Consider the following 19,905-nt stretch of genomic DNA (forward strand, 5'->3'; position numbering starts at 1 on the left):
GCACCTCACTCAACGCAATGACATTTGAACATTTAACAGAGATGCTGATAGAGATTTGCTGTATACATCTCATCCATTTGCTTAGGTTCAGAAGCAATACAAAGCTGGGTGTCAGGTTTTAACATCTGGAGCACTAACTGCTACTGGACACACACAGGTGCCGCAGGAAGTTACAATGTGACACCATCATTATAAAACTTCACCTCGGTTTTTCCTCTTCCATCTACTTACAGGGCCTCTGCACAGGTTTATCTAGTATTTGTTCTTTAAAAAAGTCAGAAGGCAGGGCAATACTATCATCCACCTTTTATAAAAAAAGGTATCCAACGTACAGGGACCAATAGCTCAGGGAATTGGGATTGTTTAGCCTGGAGAAGAGGAGGCTCAGGGCTGACCTTAGTGCACTCTACAACTGCCTGAAAAGAGGTTGTAGCAAGGTGGGTGTCAGTCTCTTCTCCCAAGTAACAAGCGATAGGATGAGAGGAAATGGCCTCGAGTTGCTCCAGGGGAGGTTTAGATTGGACATAAGGAAAAATGTCTTTACTGAAAGAGTGGTTAAACATTGGAAGAGGCTGCCCAGGGAAGTGGCTGAGTCACCATCCCTGGAAGTATTTAAAAGACGTGTAGATGAGGCGCTTAGGGACATGGTTTAGTGGTGGACTTAGCAGTGTTAGGTTAACAGATGGACCTGATGATCTTAAAGGTCTTTTCCAACCCAAACGATTCTATGGTTTTATGACTTTTAAAAGACTGGTAAGCATGCGGTAATCATAAGCATCTAATGACCAAAAGTGTCAAAAAATATTTAGAGGCTACTGATACTATTTTCAACATTACAGCTTTTGTAAACAGGTAAATGACACATTTTCCTTATTTAGTACACTCTTTAGTCTACATTCACTTAACTACAAAAATCCCACACTGCCGCAGCTCAATTTAGCTACTCTTCTGGACAGCCCAATCCCAGGACACCAACACCCAACTTGGGAAGTTCTGACACAGCCACTATGCATGAAGTAGAGCTGTCCCGCCAGAGAGCCAGGAAACACTTTCAAAAGGAACCCAGATACATTCTGCAGTTACTGGAATGCAAAAAAAGGATTGGAAAGCTTTTTTTTTATTTTTTGCGTTTTTCTAATAAATACTGACTAGCCTGTTTACATTACGTTAATGCTGATGAACAGACAATTTATTTCCCCTTATTTCCTTAACTTTTTAAATGTAGTTACTATGAAAAAAAAAATTCAGTTCACTACTTGAAAAGGTAGCTAAATTTTTTTCATTACGTTAGTTCAGATTCAAAACTAATATCTGGGAGAAGGAGGGGAACAGCATACCTGCAGTTACCTAACAATTATACACCCATTCTCATTTGTAGCAATGCCCTTACAAACCAGGCAACTTCCTCAGGCTTACTTTTTGTTCAGTGAACAAGAACTTGTTTCTGGCTTACAGGCAGTTATGCACGGCAGTTTCTCTCTTCCTGTTTTATTTATGTCGATTCAGGCAAGACACATACCTCTTAACAAAAAGAGATACAACTATAGCCCCAGTTTTTGAAACAGTAAAAAGAAAGCTGATTGTATTTAGGTACATTGACAGGGCACATGTTTTCTACAGATCACAAATACAGGTTGCTTCTCTACAGAAGGTCTGTATCTCTAACATCAGCAAAAAAGCTACTCTGGAGCATTAGTGACATTTTAACCCAGCACAATGTTTTACAGGGGGAATCTACATGCAAAATCAAGATAATTTAAAACTTTACTGTGTATTTGCTTTCTGGACTGCCTTGGTAGGTAATTTTGATTTACCAGCTGCCATGCTTCTCTGCCCTAGTCATTTTTTGGCATAAACTTCTGATCCTCCAATTAAGGTTGTCAAACAAATTCTGTGTCACTGCATACTCATTTTAAACAAGTAATTCTATTAAGAGAAGGTCCCTCTTCCCTCAAACAGAAAAGTAAGTTTGAGATTTCAGACTTCTCTTTGGTCCTCCAAGGACGCGGAGGCTGAGCAACAATCAGCATTACAGAAGAGTAGTGCTCTGAACATTTAAACTCAACACTCAACTAAGGACTGCTTCCTTGTGCAGTCTTGGTTAGTTACTGCAAGCAACAGCCAGTTTCTACTTCTAAAAACTTTGTCATAAGAGGGATTGTTGCAGGGATGTGTCTATTTGACAAAGGAGATAATAAGGGAAGCTTGTTAATAATTACATTTTCTGTCTCTAGGGTAAGGAGAGCAACGGTACAGCCTATACTATTTCTACTTATGCATAGAACTTCCATGGTGAGATTCTGTGGTACACATTTGCCTTATCCAACTGCTAGACAGCTACAGTGCCAGCCCACGGAAAACAACCGGAGTCTGTACAGTTGAACAGCAATGGACAGACAGAATCACGGAATCATTAACGTGGGAAGGGACCCCTAGAGATCGTCTAGTCCAACCCCCCTGCTCAAGTAGGGTCAGCTAGAGCAGGTCACCCAGGATGATGTATCAACCATTCCTGTTTTGTTACCTTCCACACATTTACTGAAGGTACCCTCCGCTCCATCAACCAGGTCCTTGAAGAAAACGTTAAAAAGCACTGGCCTCAGTACCAAACCCTGTGGTACGCCCCTAGTAACTGCCCTCCAGCTGGACTTTGTGCTGCTAATCACAACCCTTCGAACCAGGCAGTTCAGGCCATTTTCAGTCTCACTGTCCACTTATCTAGCCTGTACTTCATCACTTTGTCAGTAAGCATGCTATGGGAGACAGTGTTGAAAGCCTTGCTAATTCAGGAGAAACATCCACTACTGTCTCTCATCCAACTTAGTCACTTCCCAGTAGCTTTCCCCATAATGCACCTCGACCTGTGTGCATAGACTTGGGGTGGGCCCCCTTCAGCCCTTTTTGTTGTTTCAGGGTTTCTCCTGTCTACATCACCCCACATTCTTTGCTTACCCACCTGGTCTACTGCTTCCTCACATGACTGTGGTTTGTTGTCTCCCTCCCACATCTTTCCTACTCTAACGCTTTCCTCACCAGGTTTACCACCCTGTTGAGAAAGATGCTTTTGGTCCGTATGTGCCTCTTATACTCCTTTTCACGTCCCTCAGTATCCGTAACAAAAAGCTTCCTCTCCCCTGCACACTTTCAGCTTCTCCACAAGTTAGAAATCACCAAAGCCCTTGATAAAGTTGTTCTAATGGGAAGTTACTCTGTTAATGTGGTTGTAACAGGATCCAAAGAAAAAGAGTACCCCACAGATAAAACTGCACCATAATCAAACCACCCCTTTGCTTTTACACTAGAAGTTCTATACCTCAAGCATGCTAGAGCACCTTACTAACAGACATCATTTTCCAAAACTTTGGACAGTGCCACAACTCTTTTCTGAGCATTAATCGTCAATTTTTCCAATATCCTTAGGGCATTATCATAAAAAAATCAGAACAGTCTAGCAGCAAGTACAACACAAATTCTGTAATTTCTCTTAATTTCATCTAAGCTAGGACTTTGGTAGTCATTTTAACCACAACACAGCAATGTAAGTATGTATTAATCTAATTACTTGGCATGAACCTCAAAAGTCCTTCTGAATTACCTCAGAACTTCTTCAAATTGTATCCTCACAAACTGTAACAAGTGTTTGCAGTCTTTGCTCTTTGCCCCATCATGTTAGCCTGTATGAATATGAAAACAAAGTGCTCAACTCTAGCTTCTGTTACTTCTCTTTTTCTCTCAAAATCTGTATCAAACCCTTGAAATGACCATTTCCTTCTAGATCACTTTTTTTTTGTTTCAGACCCATTGAACTAAGACTCAATAAATGAACGTGCTATGCATCTTACTCTACCTTTATTGCTACATTTAGCTCAGCTCAAATACTTGTACGAAAAGAAAGTAAACCACCTCGAGGAATAGGTTTTAATTAATAGGTAGTGCTTGAGACCTCCCAGTAAGATGCTCACCTACCCAGAATTCCTACAAGAAAGAAGAAGATTCAAGGATCTCTTAAATTTATAGTTGTTTGACTGCATTTAAATGTAGTTGTTAGCATTTAATGCTTTTGAAAAGGCTCCAAATCTTACTCATACTGAGTAACTTGAGACACACAGTGTTGTTTTGTTAAAGAAAAAAAAGTTTAATTAGCTCAGTCACAGAATGGTTTTGACAATCGTATACGCACAGGCTAATTTCACTTATAGCTTGATTTATTGACTTTTACTAGGTTGTTGAGAAGCTAAGGAGAAGGGAAGAGGAAAAAAGTTGATGAACAAGCTCAATAACGCACACTTCCAAATCAGTTCCAATGAACTGATGAAGTTAACACGGGTTTACAACAGAACTAGCAAACTTGCTGTTTAGAGCTTTATAAGCAGTTTAGAAAAAAAAGGGCCCCTTTTTTTCCTCTAAACTCTACTTATAAAGGTCTAAGTAGATTCAGTTTTAATCCTTTTGCTTCCTTAAAACAAACATACGAGCACTCTATAAAGCACTCAGATTTCAGGGGTGTTTTCCCCATGCTACTCAATTAGTAAGTTTCCATAAACGTTCATGTGTTTCTAGATTCAAATTTGCACTTCTGTATCTAAAGCTTCAAAAAGTTTCAAACTCTACACCTACTTGATGCAATGACTATCTGAAAAATAGTATCAGCTCATTCTGTTCTACTGTTATCATAATCATAGAATCATTAAGGTTGGAAAAGACCTCTAAGATCATCGAGTCCAACCATCAACCCAACACCACCATGCCCTCTAAACCATGTCCCTAAGCACCTCATCTACCCGTCTTAAGTACTTCCAGGGATGGGGACTCAACCACTTCCCTGGGCAGCCTGTTCCAATGTTTAACCACTCTTTCAGTAAAGAAATTTTTCCTCATGTCCAAATAATGTGAGACTTAGGAGTATGAAGAAGCTTGCGTGTTCTTCTCAGAAGTGCAGTCACCACCAAAAAGCCCCAAGAAGTGGAAGACACAAAAAGGGTATGCGTGTGTAAAACTGATGCTTACAAATAATAGCCTCACCACTCAAAAGAGAGACCTGAAAGTAGAAGAAGGGAATAGGGAACCCGGAACTTCCAAAACACTATAGGGGGTGGAAAATACTCACGTGTGTTTAAGATTAATCTCTTTCTCAAAGCAGTACATGCATGAGAACAGAACCAAACTATTAATATCAAACTGCATCATAGTCTAGGAATCTCAAACCACTGGTCTCGTTTTTCTTGGAGGTGCGTGAATTAAAAAACCAAAAAACCCACAACTGTCTACAGGACTATACATATTACATAAAACATGCTTCTGCAATTCTCACATACAGATCAATATTATGAATAAGCTACTGATTTTACAGTAAGCTTACAGCCTGCAGTCATTTTACTGCATGAGCAGATTGGTCAAAGCACAGCGCAAAAAAAAAAAAAAAAAAAAAGAAAGAAAAAGACAACCAATAAACCAAACCCTGCATTATGAGACCCCTAAAACGCTCCTTGCAGAATGTAACTGACAGAGAGCAACCTGCACATAGACAACTTAAAGATGTAAAATCGTCAGCAAGAAAAGAAAAGCTGGTTCTGGAACCTAATACCACCTGGATGGTCCTCAGACATCTATTTAATAACAGCAAACCAAGGAAAGAAGATCAGCATAAAACCAGCCTGCTCCCTACCAGCTGGCTATAGTATACCTATAGAGGTATGTGTTGTACATCTCCATGGCAGAGAAAAATTAAATGACTGTTAGCAAGTCTCAACAAGAAAAAAGGAAAACAAAAAAAAAGGGGGGGGAGGAAAAAAAGAAGGAAAAAAAAAGACTAAGGTAAAATTGTGAATTCTGTAGCATCTTGGCAAGATAACAATATTAGAGTTCAAATAAATTCATGGGATTCTGCCTGTACTGAATGGGACAGTTCACAACTCTTAAAATACTGTTGCAGTTCTACTAGCAAGGGCATTGGCTTACACCACAGCTCATGTTTCCAAGCTTATATCTACAACTGCTACGAATTATGTGCCTATTAAAAAGCATTTGTCAAAAGTGAATCCTAGAACAAGTTCAGCACCAAGAGAGAACTGATGACAGCATTGCCAAGGTATGGAGTAAAACTGGTTTACTTTCCTACCGTTACACAGACTTATGGGCTGAAGTGAAACTGCCAAGAAACGTACAAATTAATCTTGGGTTGGAAACCTTACACAGACTATTACACAACACTGTTTATTATTCCCTAGAAAGAGTAATCTCAGAAGAGACAGGAAGATAAAGGCAGGGAAAAAGGAGATGGACATCCTTCTTTGCAGCCAGAAAGTTTAGTGCAGGAACCAGAAAAGACAATGCCTGCTTCTATTACCCTGTGTGGGTTCTGCAAGTCATGCTTTTCAAGAGATCCAGAATACACAGTCTCAGAAATAATTAGGTTTTCTTCACTGATGGCTGATAAATCTTTCAGTTGTGTCTTTCCATGTAAAGAGGACACCTTAATTGCAGTTAATTAAAAAAAAAAAAAACAAACTAAATTACTGAGACAACACTAAATGACTGAGACAACACAGTTTGTATATTAGGAATACTTTTGTATATTCAGGAAAAAAACAAACAGGTAAGGAGTTGATATTCAGAAATCTCTTGTGAAATCCGTAAAAGAATATAAATAGAAACAGTCACTGCATGACCTACTAGCTAGTAGGAAAACTGCGTAATGTCCTGTTTTCACTGCCTTTAGGCAAACTAAGAGCATCATCTTCCTAGCAAAGATAACATCTCCCAGAAGAGTATGACTCAAAAATGTGCTGAGATCACTTTCTTTTGCTTTTAATTTGAAGCAAAACATAAACAGAACTTGAATTTAGAGGCTTTCAATCCTTCAGAGGTCAGGATGAAAAGAAAACAGTTATGATGCATCTTCTAGAACCAATTACAAACCTAAAACAACCTCTTATCTACCTAATGTCACAATGAATGCTGGAGGTTGTAGAGTAAAAATTTAAAGCAAGAACAATTCCCTATCAATGCATGCGAATTTACACGCTGGCAACAGACGTGTCTGGAATGAAATTTGCCTTAGTTTTGTCTATAAATTCCTATTTTTACTTACTACGCTAGAGACTTTAGAAATTGTAGTGGTCTAGACTGAAGACAGTTGGCACCATTTCATTATACAGATGCAATTACAACAAGACAGTTCATGACTGTTTATCCACTGACTACATCACGCCAGCTACAGCAACTTGGATTTTACTGGAATGTGGAAGGCAACCCATTGGTTTTCCATTTGCCAACAACCACTTAAACAACTACACAAAAACCACTGGATTTACCCAAGAACGCTGAGGTAAGAAGTTCTGTCCCAGGCCCTCCAAAATGAAAATTCACCAGCCACAATTTATTTCTATAGACACTTTAACACTAGATTGAAGTCATAATGATCTAAACTGGGACCTTTTTCAAGCAGTCATACCAGGACACCAGTATATCTGTCAGCAAAGGACTGCCAGCAAAGCTCTGGGGTTGCAGAAGCAATATTGCTCCCCCCATTTTCTTTCAGGTTCTTCTACTTTTCTTTTGGAAACAAATTGGTGATACAGTCAGGAGAATTCTCTCTCTTTAACCACTTTTAAATCAGACTGCAAAAAGCAAGGGAATGTGCAACAAGGAATGATCATTGCAGATGCACCCAAGAGGAAGTTTAGTATATCTCCGGAAGAAGAAAGATTTCAGGAACACAGGAAAATTTTAGGAAAATGAAGAATCAGAAAACCTTAACAAGGAGTTGTATGCACTTCATCTAGGAAGCACAAATAGAAGCTTTTACTTAGAGGTGAACAGGGTGAGCATAGGCAATTTTTATACTTGGTACACATAAAATCTCTAATCCATTCTGCCATGTCACATATAAAATAAACACACAACAGAGAGCCCTTTTCCTGATAGGTTAATCACACATGAACTCCAGGACATAAGAATTTAATGACTATTACTGGTGAGGGACTTAGCTTGCCGATGAAAGCTAAAGAAATATGAAAAAAGTCTCTGCTATGCCTGAAGTAACAAGTAAACAACTAAACAGAAGTCTGTTCAAAACACTGTAAGTGTCCCATCCCTGCAACGACACATCCCTCCATGCAGCAAAGCAAAATGTATGTGGGCAAAAGGGCACAGCAATATTTACAACCACCTTGAAAGAATTTTAAAAGTTAGGACTGCAATACCTACAAGTAGAACTGAACCGTACTTCCACCTGCATTGTCCGAGTTACCTACCATGAGGTTAGAAAGGAGACAATCAAGCTCCTGGATCCCCAAAGGTATCAATTACGTGTAGTGTTTGCGGGAAGGCAATAAATGTAGCCAAAGTGTCCCAGACTGGCACGAGGTGTGTATTTATGAGATCTTTGGCTCCTTACCAAGAAATCCAAATTACACTCACACCTATCTGTTTTTATAATTCACGTTCCTTGGGAAACTTGCAATTTCAGTACTGATTTCAGACATCTGTCCAACATTTTTTTTTTCAAAACAACAAAAAATGAAAATGGTTAAAAATATTAAGAACACTGGTACAAAAAAAAAAGTTCCTGGAATCTCATAAAGACGATTCCTTGTGAACCAACATTTGTTACAACACACCATGTGAATTTTCAGCTTTCTAGTTTCCATCAACATGCTGTACCAAATCTAAGTGTATCACCAGACTGTTAAACTTAATAGTCATGCTTTAAATTTAACAGACGTTACAGAAGAGAGTCAAACTAATCTTTATTTACATATTGACTGCCCTCTCTGACTTCCTAATCAAATTCTGTGGTGGTGGACCTTTCTCTTGCTTACGTTTTTGCTAGAGATAACAAGTCCAGAAGAAAGAATCTACATAGGGTAATTCCTTTCCATTGAAAATAACCTGAGTTTTCTGACTGAACTACACACATCAGCAATCACCATCACATCTAGCTTTAAGACATGTATGCCAAAGCTATCTTAACATGCAAACCAGCATGGTTATTAAAAAGCATATATGAGAGTAACAGTAGTAAAGCATTTATCTGCTCTTGATACACAACATCAGTACCTTTAGTTTTTGGAAACAATTAGGTGACATGCTACCTGTACTTTAAAAAAAAAAAAATCTACAAAAATAAAGATTTTGTACTTACAGTAAATATTCGCCGGCCAGTCCGATCGAAAGTTACACAGTATACAGAAGATAAGTGTCCTAAAATTCGTTTGTGCATCTTCATGTGTTGATAGACTGCAGTTGGAACAAGGCGTTCAAGTCTGTATTTTCCATTCAGTTTTCTTGAGAACAGGGTATCCACTACCAAATGGGGAACGAAAAAAAGAAGAGGCAGCATTTATATTGGGTTCATAAACTAAAATACTTCTCCAGCATGGAAAGTTTATTTTGACACTGGACCACTTGCCATATGAACAGCGTACTATAGTAATTCTCTCATTTTGCCATGGTTAGGGAAAAATACGTACAAAAGTAGCCTATGATACAAACGTGCAAAAAAAGTACCAAACTGCAAGGCAGAACATAAAGACGCAATACAACTTCCAATTTTAAGTGCCCAAACATATGCTTCTCACTTTATACCTAGTGTCAGAAATTCAGGAGGATTGAGGCAGCTTCCGTGGAGGAGTAAACTACCTCAAATTTAACAAGCATAAAAGCTTCCACATAGCTATTAACTGAAGATCAGCAAACATTCAAATCTTCTCCAAGGCAATCTGTTTTTTGAGGTCTACACAATCAAACATTTATCCACCACTTGCAAGACACTCAATTTTTTTTTTTTTTTTAAGAACATTGCTACCCACTACAGCTAAATAAACAAAAAAAACACCAAACAAAAATTTACATACAAATTTACCAAAACCTTACAGAAAATTCTGATTTTGACGAACAGAACCTCATTCAAGAAGTTTGGGATTTTTTCCAAGTGTAAAAGTTACAAAGGTCCAGGAGCAGGAATCTATTTTGTTTTAACAAAATGGAAATCTTCAATCAAGAGCTTCAGTAAAGAAAGTAAAGCTCAGTGTTACTAATTTTAAACTGCTACTCATGCAATGATAAAGCAACAGAGTATAATGCTTATATACATGCATACATAGGCGTTAGTCAAACAGCTCCCCATATTATCATTCAACCAAAGAATGGCAATGAGATACATTTTATATTCCACAGAATTGTGATAAAGCAGGTAATATATTCACATCTCCAGCTTCTGAATACATGAGAAGGAAAACCATAAATGCCCAACAATGTCCACAGCACTACACACACATGAAAAAACAAGATCTATCAGTGCCAAGACAGGTAGCTGATACATTCATTACTACTCTGGTTAGCCATTCTTTGTATGTGCCCAAGGCTATGTCTGTACTAGTGAACTGAGCAGGACCAGGGCATGGGTCTGGGCACTGAATCACATTCAGTCCCTACCATCAACTGTGAAACAGCTACAAACCTCTCGCATTGCTTGGTTTTGGCCCAGACCAAGCAGACACTGGTTCCTGAGTCAGCACAGGTCAAACTACATTAAATATGCAAACTGGATTGTAGCTACTCTATAAGGAGCAAAAGCACTTAGTGGTATGGACGACTGCCAAGCCCATTGGCCTTAGGCCACAAGAACAGCCCTGAAACATTTCAGTTAACTGCCTATGTAGCCCAAGGATTCAAGGAAGTTTTCCTACTTCAAGATGCTCTGTGAAGAAGCAGGATCATTAGCTGTGGAGCGAGGCATTTTTAGTCAATATGCCACTACTGCCTTTAATGCTTTACTGTATCCTCTTCACCCTCCCCTTATGCAAGAAAAAGATGCAGTTGTATTTGCTTTACAACAAAGCTTTTCCTTGCCAACAGTCTACTTTAAAACAGCAGGAAACCAAGATTAGTTCAGTCACAAGATAAATCTAGTTTCAGCTTCTGACAAATCATCCTACAGTTTAAAAAAAAAAAAAAAACAAAGCCCAAAACACAAACACCCCACCAAAAAACCACACACCCAAAAAACCCCAAACACACACACACACACACACAAACAGAATAAGGAAGGTCTTTGTCACAACAATAAAGTGAACTTACACAATCATCTCAATTTATTCAGAAGTTACCTTTTGTTTGCTCGTAATGCAAGATGGAGATGGTTGTTGGAAATCAGCTTCTAGCAATGCCTTCAAAATGAAACCATAGCTCACAAAAAGGGGAAAAAGCTTAACTAGAAGTTTAATTTGCAGAGATGTTGTCAATAAATTGAAAGTGTACACATACTCTTTAGGATAAAACAACCTATGACTTCATTTAAGCATGTAATTTTTAATCTACATCTGAATTTATGAAAAACTTTTTAAAGTACTTGAGATAAATTTCAAGTTTGTTTTTTTTGGGGGGTGGGGGGTGTTGTGTTGTTTTTTTTTTTTTTTTAAATCGCTGAAGATTATTAAGTTTAACAGAACCTAAGCCAGTATTTCTGATTATGTTCTCACTGATGTGAAGTGGTAATGGGCAACTTGCTACTAGTTCACATATCCCTGAGAAACTCAACAGGTGAAACGCCCCTTGTTCAGTAATAATCAACATACTGGAGGAAATAAGAGGCAACACTGTGATACTGGAAACAAGAAAACTGGGAGCTATCTCACTCTTTGGCCTTGATCAAAACTTAAAACATACAAAAATCTCAAAATTGGTTAAAAGTAAAATTAAGTTAATTGAAAAGTGATTTGACATGGAAAAAAACAGTATTATGAACTTAAACTCTATGGGAAGAAAATTTTTTACCAAGATGACACAATTGGTGGGGGGAGGGGAAGAATCAGTCTCCTGCAGGTTTGAACACTGTCCATAAACATGTAATTTTTAGAAGACTTTTCAAACTGGTTTTTTTTTGTTGTTGTTTTAAACAAAATTCTCACATCCACCATTGTTCTTCAATATGGCCTTCCATTTATCTGCATTTATATTTACTCTCACTGACTTTGCCACGTGATCCAGCTTGATTTCTCTAACTGACCTTTATTCCCACCCTTTATTCCAAACACTGATGACTCCCATGTGTCATCTGCACATTTTGCTAGCACAACAGCATTTATTTTTTTCCTCCAGAGTACAGGTAAAAATTAAAAATAGCTGTGTCTCAAAAATAAATTCCTGCAGCTGAACAATGAAATTGATTTTTCTGGTGCAAGCCAAGGTGAGAAAGACTACCAACTGTTAATAATAATAATGCCTTTGTACTAATTATAGGCCTTTGGTTTTATAACGATTGTTACCCGTATCTAGCATCAATGCTTGTCAGGCCTTATGTGGTCTCTAATCTATTTTAGCTTGACTTTAACTGCATTTGGAAAAAAGTGATTTTAGAAACCCCTGTGACAGCAAGTCTATTATCTCTCTCGTTTTAGCCATATTAGCAGTTTTCTGCCTTTGCTTAAATTTTGCTTGGCCTCACACAAATGGGTCAGTATGAACGAAGTGTTAATCTCAGGAAGAGCGATAAGGTATAAGCAGTTAAACAGCTGCAGTGGGAGCCACAAACCATACATAATAAGAGAGGGAAGAAGGATGAGACTTTATCCCAGGAAGGGCTAGAGTGCACTAGTTGGGCCTTACAGTGAGTCAACCAACATGAAGACAAGTAAGAAGCATTGGAATGAAGAAAGAAGAAAACAACAGAACAGAGATTGCCTGCTCCTTGCTGGAAGGGCACTGTGAAGTGGACACTGCACAGAAACAACTCCCATCCAACGCCTGGCCAACTAAGGAAACTGAGATTAACTTAGCTTTACATGCCTGTCTACTACTCACATGTAAGATCCTGCTTTAAAAATAAATAAATAAAATTTAAAACAAACAAGCCAAAAAAGCAGATGTTACTAAGTGGCTGTTGTGCAACACAGAATGTCAATCCACCACTTACTTCCAAATGACATTTTGGTTTCAAAATCAGGATTCTTCATATTTCATAATGAAGCTAACTGATCAGTAGAAACCAATGCCTGAGAAAGCCACATACTTTGTTGATGCTTTGAACACGTAAAAAACACTTTGCCACAAATTTTATCATTTAAGTTGCTATCAATTATTTACCAATTGGTTCCAAATAAAATGAACTGGCTTCTAGTTTTTAGGTAACTGGGCTCATCTTCACACAACATGACCAGCCTCAAAGATGGAAATGGTCTGCTATCACAGAACCACAGAATGGTTGAGGCGGGAAGGAACCTCTAGAGATCATCTAGTCCAACCCACCTGCTCAAGCAGGGTCAGCTAAAGCACGTTGCCCAGGGCTGTGTCCAGTCAGGTTTTGAATATCTCCAAGGATGGAGACTTTGCAACCTCTCTGGGCAACCTGTGCCACAGCTTTGATCACCCCCAAAAGGTGTTTTCTTATGTTTAAATTGAACTTCCTCTATTTCAGTTTGTGTCCATTGCCTCTGTCCTGTCAGGAGGCACCAATGAGAAGAGCGTGGCTCCATCTTCATCACACCCTCTCATTCAGGTATTCATACCCATTGATAACACCCCCTGCCATGCTTTCTCTTCTCAAGGCTAAACAATCCCAGCTCTCTTGGCTTCTCCTGCATGACAGATACCTCAATCCCTTCATCATCTTCCTGGTCCTTTGCTAGACTAGCTCCAGTCTGTCTATCTCTCTTGTTCTGAGGAGCCCAGAGCTGACCCAGCACTCGAGGTGTGATCTTACCTGTGCTGAGTAGAGAGGAAGGAACACCCTCGACCTAATGGCAATGCACTGCCTCCAGCAGCCCAGGATGCCACTTGTTTTTTTTTTGTGCAAGGGCACGTTATAGACTCAACATCTGACACGTTCGACACCAGGACAGCCGGCTCATTTTCTGCAAAGCTGCTTTCCAGCCAGTCGGCCCCCAGTGTCCACTGGCGCATGAGGTTATTCCTCCCCAGGGGTAGGACCTTTGCACTTCTTTGTGGAACTTCATTAGATTCCTGTTGACCCATTTCTCCAGCCTGTCAAAGTCCCCCTGAATGGCAGCACAGACCATTTGATCCATCAATCACTCCTCCTAGTTTTGCATTGTCTGCAAAACTTGGTGTTTTATCATCCAAGTTATTAATGAAGATGTTGAACAATACTGGCTCTAGTATCAACCCCTGGAGTACACCACTTGTGACTGGCCCTCATGCCAGTCACTGGAATTCATTCTGCTGATCACAACCCTTTGAGCCCAGCACTTCTGCACGTATCTTACCACTTTGTCAGTGAGAATGTTACGGGAGTCAGTTTAGAAAGCCTTGCTGAAGTCAGGATAAACAATGTTCACTACTGTCCCCTCATCCTCCAAGCCACTCATCTCATTTAAAAGGCTATCAGACTAGTCAGGCATGACTTCTCCTTCACAGATCAATGCCAAATACTCTCAACCATGTTCTTGTCCTTAGTATGTTGGCTTCCAGGAGTATTTGCTTCATCACTTGCCCAAGGACTGAGGCGAGGAGGACTCACCTTTAGTTCTACAGAGTCTCCTTCTCACCCTACTTCAAGACAGGAGTGACATTTGTTCTCTTCCAGTCCTCAGGAAGCTCCCTTGACCACGATGAACATTTCAAAAGATAATCAAGAGTGGCCTTGAAATTACATCAGCCAGCACCCTCAGCACCCAGGGGTGCATCCTGTCAGTGCCCATGGACTTAGGTATGTAGTTTGCTCAAACATTCCCTAACCTGATCCTCCTCCACCAAGGGAAAGTCTTCCTTGCTCCAGACCTTCCCCCTGGTCTCCACAGCCCGAAATTTTTGAAGGCTGCTATTACCAGTGAAGACCCAGTCCAAGAGGGCATTGAATACCTCAGCTTTTCCAGGTCTTTTGTCACCAGGTCCCCTGCCCCATTCAACAGCAGGCTCTACTGTTCCTTCTGCTGCTGACAGACCTGTAAAAGCCCTTTTTGTGTTCCTTCATGTTCCTCACCAGATTTAATGCTGGAAGAACTTTGACTTTTGTTACCGCACAATCACAGAATGATTGAAGTTGGAAGGGACCTCTGAAAATCATCTAGTATAATCCTCCTTTGAAAGCACGGTCAAATACAAGTTGCTCAGGACCTTTTACTAGAGTTAAAGAAAAAAAAGAAAAAAGAAAAAAAGAAAGTAGGGTAGGGTGAGAAACATGGGATTCTTTACCCAAAGGCTCTAACATTAAGCTCTAAAGGTAAGAATATAAATTCCTTTTTTATAAGGACTACTCAGGAACCTAAACTGTGAATGGAGAGTTGGGCTCTTAAAAGAAGTTAGTAAAGTGGAACTTTGGTTTTTTTAAATCTCACTTCTACTGTTACAATTCATTGCTGCCAACCACCTTAATCTGAAAACCACACATCTCAGAGTCAAGAGCACCTTATTTGTTTGGTTTCACTCAGAACAATTTAAAAATCAAACATAAAGCTGACAAAGGTAAAGTGGTGGGAGTTTTCAGTAGAACTTACGAAAGAGTAAAGATTTTCTCCCACTCAAAAGGTATGCAACAGGCATCAACTGAGTGCCTTCAAAGTTTTAGAATGTCTCTAACTTATTCCCCACCAAAAATAGAACAAGTAGGTCAGAGAAAAACAGCAATCTGTAAAAGGAAGGTTAAGTTTGGGGGTCTGAAAGATATGGCAGTATTAGCTATGCTGATTTTTTTTTTTCCTTTTGGCTTTCTTGTTTTAGTTATCCAAGTGACCAATTCCATCACCTTATTTACATGGTCTTATCCTGGAACGTGAAATATGCCTTAAAGATGGGCGATAATCTGCCCTATCCACTAGACAGTGATAAACTCAATTTAATTTTGTACCAAGTATAACTTACATTTTAAAAAAGCACACACAAAAATCATTATGGCTTATCTTTCATTTTCCTCCTTCCTGGAGTTGTATTTAACTAATAAAAGTTCTATTCTGAAGAATAGAATCCACTTCATTCCCCTCCCATTCACACAAAAATAGAACCAGATTCAGAAGAAACCTGGAAGGACACCAGAAGAATATACTTCACTCACAACTCTTACCCATATTGAATCAAGTTTCATAACTTGAGAGGCTAGACACACCCCTATTGAATACCAAGGCATTCATAGTTGTTAAAAATAATAATGAAAAAGGGACTGCTCGATTCCTCCTTTCACTCTCCAAGATAGTAAGACTAAATGTATCAAGCACCCAGGTTGGGGTTGTTAGTGCTTCCCCCCCCTTCTGTAAAGAAGTCCAAGATCAAAAAAGCAGCTTGAATTGATTTCTACCTTCCTGCCATTTTTCTGTTCAACTTCTAAACTCTATGCAGTACTCCACGTCTCCTGGCTCATAGATGACTGTCAACAAAGTAAAGTGGTTAAGCTAGCAATTTGATCAAGCCAGAACTTGTCCCTGAGCATTTCATGAAGGTAAAAGTATACTGACTCCTCACTGGAGCATTTCTGAAAATACAGAAATTCTATATACATCTAAAACTTTACGTATAATATTAGTTTGCTCAATGAAAGTACCTGCCAACCCTTACTAATTCAGGGAGGCGAGATGTTTGGAAAGGCAGAAGGTTAAAAACAAATGAAAGCTATACAATCTCAAGCATTTCCAAACCGTTCCCTGACTACAATGCAATCCCACTCGCTTTCACTAGATATTTATTCAGTTTGTATTTTACTCAAAGTACCATAGGACTTCTATAGTTCATTTCTTCTTGCATAACAAGAAGTCATTTACTTTAGTATAATTCACTTTAGATTTGAATAAAAGTATGTATCAAGATGTTACTTTTACACAGATCCTTTAACACATGGTGGTCTTTTCTTTTAGTTTTTTACTATAATTAACAGAATAATATAGTTACACGAAATACTCTTTGGTTAGCTTTTAGGCCTAAAGTATTTACTACATTTCTAAAAACAGACATCTACACCACTTTCAGAACCTCACATTCTCTTCACAGCCAAAACAGCAGCAGCATTTAATAAAGAAACCATGAGAAAAGTACAAAATGCCTCAGAACTTTTCTTGAAGTGGACTATTCAGCAAGACCATGAAATACCATATTTGAAAGGCAGATATATTCATTGGTCAGGAAAAACATTCTTCGTTGTCTGGGGCGAACAGCCGGTCTCATTCAGGTCTTCACACCTGAGTGACAAGCTTCCCCAAGAGCTTTGAGCTCAAAGCTCTCCAAGCTTTATGCTTTGGGTCTATGCTTTTTCAGCAGTTCCTGAAAATTAATGAAAAAGAGTTCTTTTTCTGTTTCTGCATCCAAGAAAATGGGACCTTTAACAAAACAAACTAACATGACATAGCTCTTCTTGTTCTCAGTTAAGCACTTCAGCAACTTTTTATAAGATATGTTGCACAAGTGATAGCAACTGGACAAAGACTATTCCATATTGAAGCTTTGTTTCTCTTTATTATGTTCTACAGATATTCTGTAGTTTTCTGGAAAAGTACATACTTGTACAGATGTATTTTAATTGCATATAAACCAGACACCTATGAGGCAGCTGGTACAACATACACAAAAATTTAATTCTAAAGAATATCCCATCAGCATCATAATTGCATTGGTTCATCAGGCTAGGAAATGAATGAATATTTCTGTATGTTCAGTGACATGTAAATTAAGTTTTCCTGCACAAGACAGAAAGACTTCAGTATCTTTTCTGTTCCTCAACCATTAGTGGGTTCTTCACCTGAAATACATACAGCCTGAAGAATAATAGGTTCCTTTTTTTTTTTCTTGGGCAAATACATAAAATACAGCCTTCCCAGGGGAAAATGGAGAAGTTATTTAAGGGAACAGAACAAAATTTTCTATTTCAATTTGTAAGAGAAGTGTCATTCCAGTTCATGATTTCATTCAGAAGATCAGACTAGAACAGGATAAATCAAAAACAAATGCTTCAATACACAGCTCTGAACCAGACATCCAAAAAATCCAAAAACACTTCACAGTTGAAAACATTCAGTTACCCGCACTTATCTCAATATTTGGAAAAGAAAATTATTGGTCATGAAAAAAGTGATATGTTGAAATAACTGTAATTTTGCAAATATTCAGTACTCTGCAAAAGGTTCAATAAAAATAGCATTTATTTAGAAAGCCTCACTTGTTCTTCCCTAAGAAGAGTCTGAAAGTTCTTTTTCTTAACATTTAATTCCACTACCACGGCAACTCTACAACTTTCTTTGAACTCCAGCTGCCACGGATTTCACACAATGGTCTTTCACCCTTTAAAAACTACATACCATGGAGCAAGCTACAATACAATGCAAAACAGTCCTCTTCCACTCTGATTTCTCCAACATGTTTTAAAGTGTATTCCCAAGTAAAGGAAAACATAAGGCAACCACTAAAGAAATCTTAGCCATTAGAAAGCTCAGTCATCCAGCCACCTTGCAGAAATAGCTGCTAATCTAGCCCAAGATTTTCCACGTTTACAATCAAGCCAAAGCACAGCCACTCAAGAGGGGAATCATTCTACTCAGCAACAAGCATTTATTTTCTCCCCCACATCTAGAGCACAACACAGAAACAACTCTCTACATGAATACCAAAATAGCAGCTCTAAACAAAACCACATTGAATGGTTGCAGGTGCTACACATGAGGGTTTAAGTGAACCACCTCTGACCAATACACATACTAGCTGAGGAGGCTCTGAAAACTTAGCACTAAACACCCATGTTTTCTTCCTACATTCCAAGCATCCACAGAAATATCATGGAAAGTGTGCAACTTGTGCTTTAAAATGGAAGAGCTACTAGGACACCAAATACTTTGCCATCTGACCAAGTGAAAATTGGCTGTGCTCAACCTAAGAGCTTCTTAGCTGTAAGCATGCTTCTGCTTCAGCTGTTAAGAACGAACTATAATTCTCTGGCTAAGGTGTAATAGCATGCATTTTGAGATTTGATTTTGAATTTCTTCAACAGTAGAAATAATATAAATAGCCCAAATTAAGCTATTTTTTTTTATATATATAGAAATATATCCCCCAATTCATGGAAAACTTACAGGCTACCAATAGCCTCCAAAAGCAGTTTAGAGATTGAAAAATTGTAATGGCAAGTTACCACATTAAAAATGCCTCTGTTCCAAAAAGCACCTGGCCATATATTTGTACATTGTTAGTCATTAGTTCCCCCAATATATCTGCAGTCTTCTCTTTTTTGACAAGACAGAAACCTTTGTCTTGGCAGCAGCTGCACCCGATCAGGAGCCAATCAACTGGATATTCTCTGCCCACTCTCATCCAACACTGCACATCTATCTGCAACTACTGTTTCAGTATAATCCACACTGGTAATTTGGTCTTAACCATTCCCCCTTCCCTGGACATCAGCAGAGAAAGATGAAAAGACACAAGTGATTTTACACATTTTCCTATCCAGGACAAAAGAAAAAAGATGCTCCTTAAAGAATCTCCTAAAATATCACACATCTTGATTCTTCTAGCAATTAAAAAAACATGTTACCTTCTTGTTAAAAGGTTGAAAGCTAACAAACATGTTTTAGTGACCATATGAGAGCTTAAAAATTATCACTAAGGAAGAAAAAAAGAAAAAGAATACCCCTAACCTCCAGCTTCTCAGTTTTTCAACAGTACAGACAGCACATGCATGCTTCATGACACAGCATAACTAAAGCAGAGCTACAAAATTACTGAATGGAGCAGAGAGCACAAAGAGTAACTTCTACATGACACTCAAATCTTTCCAAAGAAAACCCATTACCAGTGTACGTGACTTATTCTCCCCAACAATGGGTGCAGGCCACGCTGTCCTGGTTTTAAGTTGTTAGACAGTACTAATTATTTATCTACTGACAGCTTTATTACATCTTTCAGAAAGAGTTTTATTTGTATGTATTCACTGTTGAAATATATTTTATTCCATTTCATACTTCAAAGACAAAA

General features: G+C 38.6%; 1 protein-coding gene across 3 annotated transcripts in view; it reads right to left on the bottom strand.

The window, feature by feature from the left end:
• PHIP (PHIP subunit of CUL4-Ring ligase complex) overlaps positions 1 to 19,905 on the bottom strand; it is a 121,452-nt gene that overhangs the window by 89,815 nt on the left and 11,732 nt on the right. For all 3 annotated transcript variants that reach the window (XM_076333122.1, XM_076333121.1, XM_076333120.1), the window contains exon 7: positions 9,146 to 9,306. In XM_076333122.1, coding sequence (XP_076189237.1) covers positions 9,146 to 9,306 — 161 coding nt within the window. The remainder of the gene's footprint in view (positions 1 to 9,145; positions 9,307 to 19,905) is intronic.

This window comes from Aptenodytes patagonicus, chromosome 3, assembly GCF_965638725.1.
Source record: "Aptenodytes patagonicus chromosome 3, bAptPat1.pri.cur, whole genome shotgun sequence".
NCBI lineage: Eukaryota > Metazoa > Chordata > Aves > Sphenisciformes > Spheniscidae > Aptenodytes > Aptenodytes patagonicus.